We start from the raw sequence: 12,541 nt of genomic DNA, 5'->3' as shown, positions 1-12,541 counted from the left end.
CTAATTGAACGGTACATCAAAAGTTACAGGCACAAACTGTTTGTAACCAAAAGCTTCCCCGTAGGGGCAGAAACTATCTGGGTGGGGGAAGTGAACGACCACCACTGCTAGGAGACGGATACAACCAGAAGTTACCTCAACCTAATTATTTTTGTCTCGCACAATGAAATAAATCAATTTATCTCTGATTCTTTTCCCAGGTCGCGTTTTTGGTCCAAACAAGTGACAAGCTCCTTCCCCGTCGTTCGGATCGGAGCGACAGGGGAATCGACCAAAGACGTGAAAGAAACAACGCTGCATGGGCGGTCGAGGAGTTTCAGCGGGGAACTTACTTTAGCTGTGGAGTGAACGGCTTGACAGAACTTACTTTAGCTGTGGAGTGAACAGCTTGCTGACAGAACTTACTTTAGCTGTGGAGTGAACAGCTTGCTGACAGAACTTACTTTAGCTGTGGAGTGAACAGCTTGCTGACAGAACTTACTTTAGCTGTGGAGTGAACAGCTTGCTGACAGAACTTACTTTAGCTGTGGAGTGAACAGCTTGCTGACAGAACTTACTTTAGCTGTGGAGTGAACAGCTTGCTGACAGAACTTACTTTAGCTGTGGAGTGAACAGCTTGACAGAACTTACTTTAGCTGTGGAGTGAACAGCTTGCTGACAGAACTTACTTTAGCTGTGGAGTGAACAGCTTGCTGACAGAACTTACTTTAACTGTGGAGTGAACAGCTTGCTGACAGAACTTACTTTAGCTGTGGAGTGAACAGCTTGCTGACAGAACTTACTTTAGCTGTGGAGTGAACAGCTTGCTGACAGAACTTACTTTAACTGTGGAGTGAACAGCTTGCTGACAGAACTTACTTTAGCTGTGGAGTGAACAGCTTGCTGACAGAACTTACTTTAGCTGTGGAGTGAACAGCTTGCTGACAGAACTTAGTTTAGCTGTGGAGTGAACAGCTTGACAGAACTTACTTTAGCTGTGGAGTGAACAGCTTGACAGAACTTACTTTAGCTGTGGAGTGAACAGCTTGCTGACAGAACTTACTTTAACTGTGGAGTGAACAGCTTGCTGACAGAACTTACTTTAACTGTGGAGTGAACAGCTTGCTGACAGAACTTACTTTAGCTGTGGAGTGAACAGCTTGCTGACAGAACTTACTTTAGCTGTGGAGTGAACAGCTTGCTGACAGAACTTACTTTAGCTGTGGAGTGAACAGCTTGACAGAACTTACTTTAGCTGTGGAGTGAACAGCTTGACAGAACTTACTTTAGCTGTGGAGTGAACAGCTTGCTGACAGAACTTACTTTAGCTGTGGAGTGAACAGCTTGCTGACAGAACTTACTTTAACTGTGGAGTGAACAGCTTGCTGACAGAACTTACTTTAGCTGTGGAGTGAACAGCTTGCTGACAGAACTTACTTTAGCTGCGGCGTGAACAGCTTGCTGACGCCGGCGGATCCACGGCTGAACATGCTGAAGGCGTCCTTGGTGATGGACAGCGCCCCCTTGGTCAGGTCCAGGGACACGTTCAGGGCGTCCTTGGTCACGTCCTTGAAATGTACAGGGTTAGGTTTTTACAATAGCAAGGTATTAATTACATCAATACATCACATGCACAGCAATAGTGATCTAAGGAAAAATAACGCAGGTAGACCAAGCACCTATTCAGTAAAACAAATGTATATACAACCTAAACAAATGTATACAACCTAAACAAATGTATATACGACCTAAACAAATGTATATACAACCTAAACAAATGTATACAACCTAAACAAATGTATATACAACCTAAACAAATGTATACAACCTAAACAAATGTATATACAACCTAAACAAATGTATACAACCTAAACAAATGTATACAACCTAAACAAATGTATATACAACCTAAACAAATGTATATACAACCTAAACAAATGTATATACAACCTAAACAAATGTATATACAACCTAAACAAATGTATATACAACCTAAACAAATGTATATACAACCTAAACAAATGTATATACAACCTAAACAAATGTATACAACCTAAACAAATGTATATACAACCTAAACAAATGTATACAACCTAAACAAATGTATATACAACCTAAACAAATGTATATACAACCTAAACAAATGTATATACAACCTAAACAAATGTATACAACCTAAACAAATGTATATACAACCTAAACAAATGTATATACAACCTAAACAAATGTATACAACCTAAACAAATGTATATACAACCTAAACAAATGTATACAACCTAAACAAATGTATATACAACCTAAACAAATGTATACAACCTAAACAAATGTATATACAACCTAAACAAATGTATATACAACCTAAACAAATGTATATACAACCTAAACAAATGTATACAACCTAAACAAATGTATATACAACCTAAACAAATGTATACAACCTAAACAAATGTATATACAACCTAAACAAATGTATATACAACCTAAACAAATGTATACAACCTAAACAAATGTATATACAACCTAAACAAATGTATACAACCTAAACAAATGTATATACAACCTAAACAAATGTATACAACCTAAACAAATGTATATACAACCTAAACAAATGTATATACGACCTAAACAAATGTATATACAACCTAAACAAATGTATATCCAACCTAAACAAATGTATATTCAACCTAAACAAATGTATATACAACCTAAACAAATGTATATACAACCTAAACAAATGTATATACAACCTAAACAAATGTATATACAACCTAAACAAATGTATATACAACCTAAACAAATGTGTCCCAATTTGGCTGGGAGCCAGTCATTGGATTTTTATTCATTTTCATTTTTTCATTTCATTTGAAAGCTGGGGATCATAGCTACAAAATGATATATTGGTTGTGGAGATTGACCCAACAGTTTTGAAGATATGGCTTATAGAATGATGCCATGCTGAAATACTACTTTTGAGATATTCAAGTTTTAAATAAATGTCTAACCTGCAAATGACCTGACGATCTCTCACATTAATTAAAAAAAGTCTTATTTACATGCAGAGTTAAGCTCTGGCGTTTAAGTGAAATGTAGCCTGAAATTTATGAAATGCTTTAGTGGCTTTATCACATTTTAGTGAAAAAAAAAAAAAAAAGTATTTTCAGTCCCTGTCTAAAGCTGTACTTTCCGAGGTGACTGGCTCTCAGTGAGATTGGGACACAAATGCTATCTATGTTTCATGTAAGGTCATTGACTACAGTAACTTACCTTGGTGGCGCTGATGGCGCTGCTCACCAACAGCTCCCCCTCCAGGCTGAAGGAGGAAGGGTCCCGGGACAGGCCGGGGGGGGAGGGGAGCGGGCCGGGGGAGAGCGGAGGAGACAGGAGGACCACAGCGCCCCCCTGTGGCCCCAGCCCGTCCTCCACCAGCTCCTCCACCGCCTCGCAGGCCTCCTCCACCAACACCCCGTCAGGCCTGGAGGAAACAACGTACAATTAGAGTTCTCAATGGGCCTGAAAATTACAACAGTGAGAGAATGGACATATAATAGTTGGCGAAATGGCAACTTCACGTGTTAACTCATTTAGTGCCACCCCTTTCACCACTAGAGGGCGCCCAGTGGCCAGAGAAAATCCCATAGAGATATGCTGGTATATGCAGAAGCCCTGCAGCCATGACTTGCCTGAACACTTTCCTTTGTGCATGACTGCATGTACAGGAAGAGGATGAAGTTAGCTTGAAGTTAGCTATTGGCTACCAAGCATTTTAGAAGCCTTATTTTCGTCAACTTAGCCATGATTAAACCTTGCACACCTCATGCATGGGAAAAAAACAGAGAAGAATGAGCTCTGAAAAATCCAATGCAATCCTGGATTGCATTGGAGTGGATTTGTGCAGTTTGTTCACAGCTTTCAAACAAAGAAAATCCGATTGGAAATCCGTTCAGGCATTCTTGAGATAATCGCCATTATGTTTTACATGTTATGTAAACAAACATGGCTGCCCTGTATGTTAGATGGGGTTGTATGGGGGTGGAACATGCAAAATCGCGATTGAAATCATGTTCACCAGATTTGATGGGGTCCCAAAAAAAAAAAAAAAAATTCAAAAAATTGTTTTTCAAAAAAAAAAAATTTTTTTTTTTTTTTTTTTATATCCCGAACTTGTTCGGGATAGGCACCCTGTGATACGATCATATATCCCGAACTAATTCGGGATAGGCACTCAATGAGTTAAATTGTTCATGAAACATGCAAGGTTCTGCACAAAATGTGCTAACGTTAAATCCCTGTTGTTGTCAACAGTCAAGCTCTCATCCTCTCTCCTCCTGCCGTTGTCACTGCCTGCGTGATTTATGTTTCGTCCTTTCAGCGGTGACGCATCAAACACAAACACTGGCTTGGCAGATCTATAAACCCAAAACGTGTTCATCTGGCTTGCATTCTGGGCTTGCAGATCTGTTGTTTGGTGCGCGACACCACCTGACCACCATGCTTAAACATACACAACTCAGGCATGTAATTAGCGGCGCACTGCGGCTGTAAACCCTTTAATATAAATGCACACAGCAGCAGCAAAGGACACTTGATTAACCAGAAAGCATAATGGAATTAGTAATATCTTACCAGACGAGATGATCATCTCTATAAGGTAAGGATGTCAACGTGTGGTGCTTTTAGGTTGATCAATCAATCAATCAATCAATCAATCAATCAATCAATCTTTATTAGCGGACTCGGGTCCATAGAACAGGGTACAAGACATAAAACAGTATACACGACATAAAAGAAACACTACAGGCAATAAAAATCAATAAGAAAATGTAAAATAAATAGAACATAACTTAGCCCACAGGAAAAACACACAGGCATTTTAGCCAGTGTACCCTTAGTCTGGATGTATAGGAGTGAACTGCTCATAAGGGGGCTTGGAAGTGCCACAATGATGCCATTAGTAGATACATCCAAACGTTTCATGAATTTGAACATTAAGTTTCTTAAAAGTGCTTTAAAAGTCCTCACTCCAGCAGTGACAAACATCTCACTAGCACTGCCCCCTCTGGGTTTTTTAAGGTATTCTCATAGCGTCATTATATGCAACTTGCAGCCTATGCATACTAGATTTCTTATAAGAAGACCAAAGGTGAGCAGTATAGAGCGGTGTGCAGTATGTCTTAAACAATGACACTTTCACTTTAGTAGAGCATTGACTGAACTTACGAGCAATAGTGTTTGCTTGAGCATACAATTTTCTACACTGTCTGAAGATATCATCATCAGTCATTTGATCAGTAATAAAGTGACCAAGGTATTTGATTCTATTCCAGACCTCCAGATTATTGTCTGATAATTTAAATACAGGAAAATTAAGACGTTTGTCCTCTTTGGTTCTACTTATTAAAACAGCACTTTTGCTGGCATTGTATTTTATGTCATGATGTACACCATACAAAGAACATATGTCCAGGAGCTGCTGTAGACCAGCACTACTGGGACTCAGGACCACCAGGTCATCAGCATACATCAGGTGGTTTACAAGTGTTTCCCCAACCATGCAACCAGTATTACAACCTCAGATAAGTCATCCATATATACATTAAATAAAATGGGACTTAAAATTCCCCCCTGCCGGTCTCCATTGCTCACCCCAAATGGGGCTGATATACACCCACCCCATTTGACTTGCATGGTCTGGTGGGCGTACCAGTAGGCCAGGACCCGCACAATATAACCAGGAACACCTCTTTGCTTCATTTTTAAGAAGAGCTTCCTGTGATTAACCCGGTCAAAGGCCCGAGATGCATCAATAAAACACATGAGAACTGACGAATTACGTTCTTTGTATTTGCTCACAATTTTCTTTGAGAGCAAAGATACACAAGTGATCATGTTGATGTTGTTGCAATCCTCTTAAGTCAATATATCCAGGTTGGTTCCGCTTTGAATGTACTTTTCTTGGATTTATAACATATTAGAAACTTGTGAAACTGCCTGCTGCCTTTTAACCCATTTAGTGCTCCAGACATGAACGGGTTAAATGTCCAGCGTGCCTCTTGCAGGGCTCCATACACGGCCTGTATCTTATTTTGAAGGCCAGAAGTCCATTGCGTAAACACTTCCGGGTTGACATCATGACGTCATTCAACCGAAGCGGTCGTCACCCCATGCCGTGTCTAAAATGCCCAATCGATGCCTTTGTTATTATGTTTTTGTAGCGAGAATCTAATGCCATCCTTGGCTTTAAAAGTGTTGTTTGGAGAAAATGGACATTAAAGATGAGATTCCCTGTCGGCCTCCATGTTATGGGATTACTATTTTGTGCACATGGATCCGTGATGATGATGAATCGGCGAGGCCGATCGTGCCAGGACCTTCCACCGGGCTATAGAGTAGGAGAACCGGCGTTACTCTATATACAGTATTTTACGCAAGTAAACTCGGGATCGGCACTCTAAATACTTGAGTATTTTTCACGAGTATACTCGGGATCGGCTAGAAATGAGTTAATTTAACATGCAGCTCCAAAGTTTCATCGTAGCCGCTCAACGCTGACTCGCTGCTGTGGCAGATTTCCGTATATCTAAAGGTTTCGATTGTGACATCATCTCAACAACCAGACCGCTAGTAGACTATACTTCCGAATGCGTCACAGATTATCCTTGGTCCATTGGTTAGGAACTTAGGCAGGCTTCAGTGCTGCGCTGCAGACGGGCAGACAGCGATATGAGCCTGTTCTCTGTTGCTTGAGTGACGGGCAGACAGCGATATGAGCCTGTTCTCTGTTGCTTGAGTGACGGAGCCCGAGGCCCAGCCCGGCCTGACAAATTACTATCATTTTTGGGCCCGGCTAAGCCCGATAACGTCGGGCCGGGTCGGGTTGGGCTCGGGCCATTTTAGACATTTAGCAGACCTTCTTAACTCATTCCCTGCCAGGCCCGATAGTCCCGAGATTATTCCAATGTCTTTCCCCGCCAGGCCCGATAGTCCCGAGAATTTAAAAAAAAAAAAAAAAAAAAAAAAAATTCAAATTTTTTTTTTGACCCCCAAAAATGGAGTAGGCATGATAGCAATCGCGAAATTGCATGTTTAACCCCCATAGCAACCCCATCTTTCAAGCATGGCAGCCATTTTGGCAGCCATCTTTGTTAAACATAGTGGCTGTTATCTCATGAATGCCTGAACGTATTTCCATTCGGATTTTTTTGTTTGAAAGCTGTGAGCAATGTGGACACACGTGGTGCATTATCTAGGCATGGGTGTGCATGATCCGTGCACACCCAATTACATGGAAGTCTATGGAGACGAATGGCAGGTGGGAGTACGGAGGTATGTTAAAATGGCGGTCAATGTGTTAATGCATTAACATTAAACCATAGACAGGCGAGAAGTGATCCACCCCCACTCAAGAGGTTTTTTCAACCGGCCATCCAAGTGACGGACAACCATGGTAAAGATTTTCTTTTCCGTGTGAAAGAAAACGTCTTGATGGATATGACAACATAGTGAATTTGACATGGACACGATCGTGGCTTCCATGGGTCTTCAAAATAAAGCACAGTCAATGGCGGTATCTAAATAATTAATTATATATAAAGCAGAGAAAGTGTTAAAGGGATATTTCACTCTAAAAAGAAATGTGGGACATCGCAGGTTAAACTGTCCTCTGTGTTCACAAAAGCCTGAGTAAACCATAACAGTTTGATCGTCTACTCAGGCCTGAGTAAACCATAACAGTTTGATCGTCTACTCAGGCCTGAGTAAACCATAACAGTTTGATCGTCTACTCAGGCTTTGATGAACACTAAAGACAGCTTTTTAAGTTGCTCCACTCAGTATTTAGATATTTGCTATTAATTTGATCAGATATGCCCCCTTCCTATAAAAAACGTAACTTCAAACTCCATTTTAATTAATTAACATGGGAGCAGTAAACATGTTAACCATGTTATATTCATGGGTAACAGTGCTCCTGGGTTCTGGTCAATCTTACCCGTCAGGTCCGTCCTGCTCCAGGACGTCTGCAGAGACACCGTTGACCACAGGACAGTCCTCTAGGACAGACTGCTGGCTGGAATGATGGGCGGGGGACACGTCTGAGTCTGTCATGCTGCCACTGTCTGTCTCTGCAAGGGACAATGGACACATTTAATATGTCTCTACAATGGACACATTTAATATGTCTCTACAATGGACACATTTAATATGTCTCTGCAAGGGACAATGGACACATTTAATATGTCTCTACAATGGACACATTTAATATGTCTCTGCAAGGGACAAAGGACACATTTAATATGTCTCTGCAAGGGACAATGGACACATTTAATATGTCTCTACAATGGACACATTTAATATGTCTCTACAATGGACACATTTAATATGTCTCTGCAAGGGACAATGGACACATTTAATATGTCTCTGCAAGGGACAATGGACACATTTAATATGTCTCTACAATGGACACATTTAATATGTCTCTACAATGGACACATTTAATATGTCTCTACAATGGACACATTTAATATGTCTCTGCAAGGGACAAAGGACACATTTAATATGTCTCTGCAAGGGACAATGGACACATTTAATATGTCTCTGCAAGGGACAATGGACACATTTAATATGTCTCTACAATGGACACATTTAATATGTCTCTGCAATGGACACATTTAATATGTCTCTGCAAGGGACAATGGACACATTTAATATGTCTCTGCAAGGGACAATGGACACATTTAATATGTCTCTGCAAGGGACAATCGACACATTTAATATGTCTCTACAAGGGACAAGGGACACATTTAATATGTCTCTACAGAGGACAATGGACACATTTAATATGTCTCTACAGAGGACAATGGACTCATTTAATATGTCTCTACAAGGGACAATGGACACATTTAATATGTCTCTGCAATGGACCATGGACACATTTAATATCTCTCTGCAAGGGACCATGGACACATTTAATATGTCTCTGCAAGAGACACATTTAATATGTCTCTGCAAGGGACAATGGACACATTTAATATGTCTCTGCAATGGACCATGGACACATTTAATATGTCTCTGCAAGACACAATGGACACATTTAAAGGACCTACACCATGAATTTTCACTTTTTCTATTTTAAAACCTTTTTTTGGGGTCCCACTGGCACCTTCTATCCTCACAAAGTCCTATTTCTGACCGTTGTGTCTTTCTCTGGTTTTGGGCAGACAGAGATGAAAAGCTTTCCACGGGTTCTCAGAACAGTGCTGTTCTGAGAGTTGACGAGAGTGACGTCACTCTCGGATTCCCGTTTTTTTTTTTCAGAGTAAAAAAAAAAAAAAAAAAATCAAAAAATTATTTTTTTTCAAAACTTTTTTTTTTCAAAAAAATGCAATGCAGTCAAAAAAAATGTTTTAAATTTTTTTTTTCAAAACTTATCAAAAAAAAAAATTTTTCAAAAAAAATTTTTTTTTCAAAACTTTTCAAAAAAAAATTCAAAAAACTTTTTTTTTCAAAAAACTTTTTTTTTTTCAAAAAACCTTTTTTTTTCAAAAAACCTTTTTTTTCAAAAACTTTTTTTTCAAAATCTTTTTTTTTTTCAAAAAACTTTTTTTTTCAAAAAACTTCTTTTTTTTCTGGAAAAACCCCACTAGATGCGCCCCTGAGCAAACAGAGGCCGTTTTGGTATTGCAGCTGGAGAGCCTCATTATAGTAGAGCTAGAACAAACAAAAAGAATGGTCAGAGTGTTTTTTGAGGGTTAAAACCTGTCTAAGACTCAATTTTGAGCATATATTTATACAAAAAATATAGTTTTAAAAGCATGGTGTAGGCCCTTTAATGTCTCTGCAAGAGACACATTTAATATGTCTCTGCAAGAGACAATGGACACATTTAATATGTCTCTGCAATGGACACATTTAATATGTCTCTGCAAGACACAATGGACACATTTAATATGTCTCTGCAAGACACAATGGACACATTTAATATGTCTCTGCAAGGGACAATGGACACATTTAATATGTCGCTGTAAGAGACAATGGACACATTTAATATGTCTCTGCAAGACACAATGGACACATTTAATATGTCTCTGCAAGGGACAATGGACACATTTAATATGTCTCTGCAAGAGACAATGGACACATTAAATATGTCTCTGCAAGAGACAATGGACAAATTTAATATGTCTCTGCAAGAGACACATTTAATATGTCTCTGCAAGGGACAATGGACACATTTAATATGTCTCTGCAATGGACAATGGACACATTTAATATGTCTCTGCATTTAATATGTCTCTTGTGTGCCCGGGTAGCTCAGTCGGTAGAGCTCTCGCCTTTGTACCGCAAGGTCATGGGTTCGATTCCGGGCACCGCCAACTCAGCGTATGAGTAGCACGGCTTGGCAAGTCGTGCGGCAAGTACTGGGAGCTGATGGTAGGTGTGGCGCTCCACCTCAGCAGTCCATCTCCCAGGGGTCTAGCGCATTGTAACGGGGACAGACTCCCGCGTGTTACCGGCTGATACCGACAATAAGCCACTCCCGACCTACTTGCAAGGGACAATGGACACATTTAATATGTCTCTGCAATGGACAATGGACACATTTAATATGTCTCTACAAGACACAATGGACACATTTAATATGTCTCTACAAGACACAATGGACACATTTAATATGTCTCTGCAAGGGACAATGGACACATTTAATATGTCTCTGCAATGGACACATTTAATATGTCTCTGCAATGGACACATTTAATATGTCTCTGCAAGACACAATGGACACATTTAATATGTCTCTGCAAGACACAATGGACACATTTAATATGTCTCTGCAAGACACAATGGACACATTTAATATGTCTCTGCAAGAGACCATGGACACATTTAATATGTCTCTGCAAGAGACATATTTAATATGTCTCTGCAATGGACAAGGGACACATTTAATATGTCTCTGCAATGGACAAGGGACACATTTAATATGTCTCTGCAATGGACAATGGACAATGAGCTTGGTGCAGTCTGAAGAGGTGAGTGCTAGGAGGTGAGGTGAATAGGTGAGTGCTAGGAGGTGAGGTGAAGAGGTGAGTGCTAGGAGGTGAGGTGAAGAGCTGAGTGCTAGGAGGTGAGGTGAAGAGGTGAGTGCTAGGAGGTGAGGTGAAGAGGTGAGTGCTAGGGAGTGGGGAGAGGAGTGACCTGGGGTGTGGGCCAGACTGTTAGCAAATGCTCCCGTCATCCAGTCTGGGGCAACGGAAGTCTTATGATGAGAATGGGATAAAGCGGAAGTGATGCACCTGCTCCCTTGGTGAAGTAGCGATAACATGTCCTACTGTAGGTGTTGTTGGTGTTACTTCTGTGCTAGTGTACGTCTGTGCTAGTGTGCTTCTGTTATGTTTCCAATGGGACTACAGTTCATTAGAATGACTCTGTCTGTGCTAGTGTGTTTCTGTTATGTTTCCAATGGGACTACAGTTCATTAGAATGACTCTGTCTGTGCTAGTGTGTTTCTGTTATGTTTCCAATGGGACTACAGTTCATTAGAATGACTCTGTCTGTGCTAGTGTGTTTCTGTTATGTTTCCAATGGGACTACAGTTCATTAGAATGACTCTGTCTGTGCTAGTGTGTTTCTGTTATGTTTCCAATGGGACTACAGTTCATTAGAATGACTGTCTGTGCTAGTGTGTTTCTGTTATGTTTCCAATGGGACTACAGTTCATTAGAATGACTGTCTGTGCTAGTGTGTTTCTGTTATGTTTCCAATGGGACTACAGTTCATTAGAATGACTGTCTGTGCTAGTGTGTTTCTGTTATATACTACAGTTCCGTGCAGCAGTGACTACTTCCCGATACTCGCCATTCGGGAGCTGTAGTTCCAGACTCTATATATAATCGGAGATTGTGGAATAGTTGTCTAGTTACCTGGGGTGTGGGGGGAGGAGTTACCTGGGGTGTGGGGGGAGGAGTTACCTGGGGTGTGGGGGGAGGAGTTACCTGGGGTGTGGGGGAGGAGTTACCTGGGGTGTGGGGGGAGGAGTTACCTGGGGTGTGGGGGGAGGAGTTACCTGGGGTGTGGGGGACCTCCCCCTCGGGCTCCTGGGAGGAGGGGGGCAGCAGCAGCCCCAGCTCCACGTGGTCCACCAGGAGAGACACGCCCACTAATGAGGAGGCCCCTCCCCCTCCCTCTGGCTCCGCCCCCAGCTCCGCCCCCAGGCGGGACATGGCGTCCTTCAGCCTGAGCAGGGCGACGTACTGGTAGTGGTTGAGCCACGCCCTGACGGGCGTGATGCTCTGCACCAGGACGTGGACGGACGCCTCCGTCGGGCCGGGAGAGGAGACGTCGCCCCCTGGTGGCTGGGAGGAGGAGGAGGAGGACTGCTGGAGGACAGTGGAGGGATCTGCTGGACAGTGGAGGAAGAATACTGTTAGGAGGATTAAAGCAGGGTCCATTTGGTTCCATTTCAACACTCACAGTTAAGGTGGTCCTTCCAGATAAAAGATTTGACAACCACTATAGTACTAGTTAGACTCCTAACATGAACCACTAGATTTTAGTCGACTAAATC

At 41.3% G+C, this 12,541-nt stretch overlaps 1 protein-coding gene across 1 annotated transcript in view; it reads right to left on the bottom strand.

Annotated features, from left to right (window-relative positions):
• bltp3a (bridge-like lipid transfer protein family member 3A) overlaps positions 1-12,541 on the bottom strand; it is a gene marked incomplete at both ends in the record, with an annotated part of 104,196 nt that overhangs the window by 24,234 nt on the left and 67,421 nt on the right. The window contains 4 exons of the mRNA XM_080733926.1: positions 1,417-1,547; positions 3,244-3,451; positions 7,967-8,099; positions 12,041-12,376. Of these exons, the coding sequence (XP_080590052.1) occupies positions 1,417-1,547; positions 3,244-3,451; positions 7,967-8,099; positions 12,041-12,376 (808 nt within the window). The remainder of the gene's footprint in view (positions 1-1,416; positions 1,548-3,243; positions 3,452-7,966; positions 8,100-12,040; positions 12,377-12,541) is intronic.

This window comes from Nannobrachium achirus (genome assembly GCF_963921795.1).
Source record: "Nannobrachium achirus genome assembly, chromosome: 9".
Classification (NCBI taxonomy): domain Eukaryota; kingdom Metazoa; phylum Chordata; class Actinopteri; order Myctophiformes; family Myctophidae; genus Nannobrachium; species Nannobrachium achirus.
This window is presented reverse-complemented; position numbering and strand designations above follow the sequence as displayed.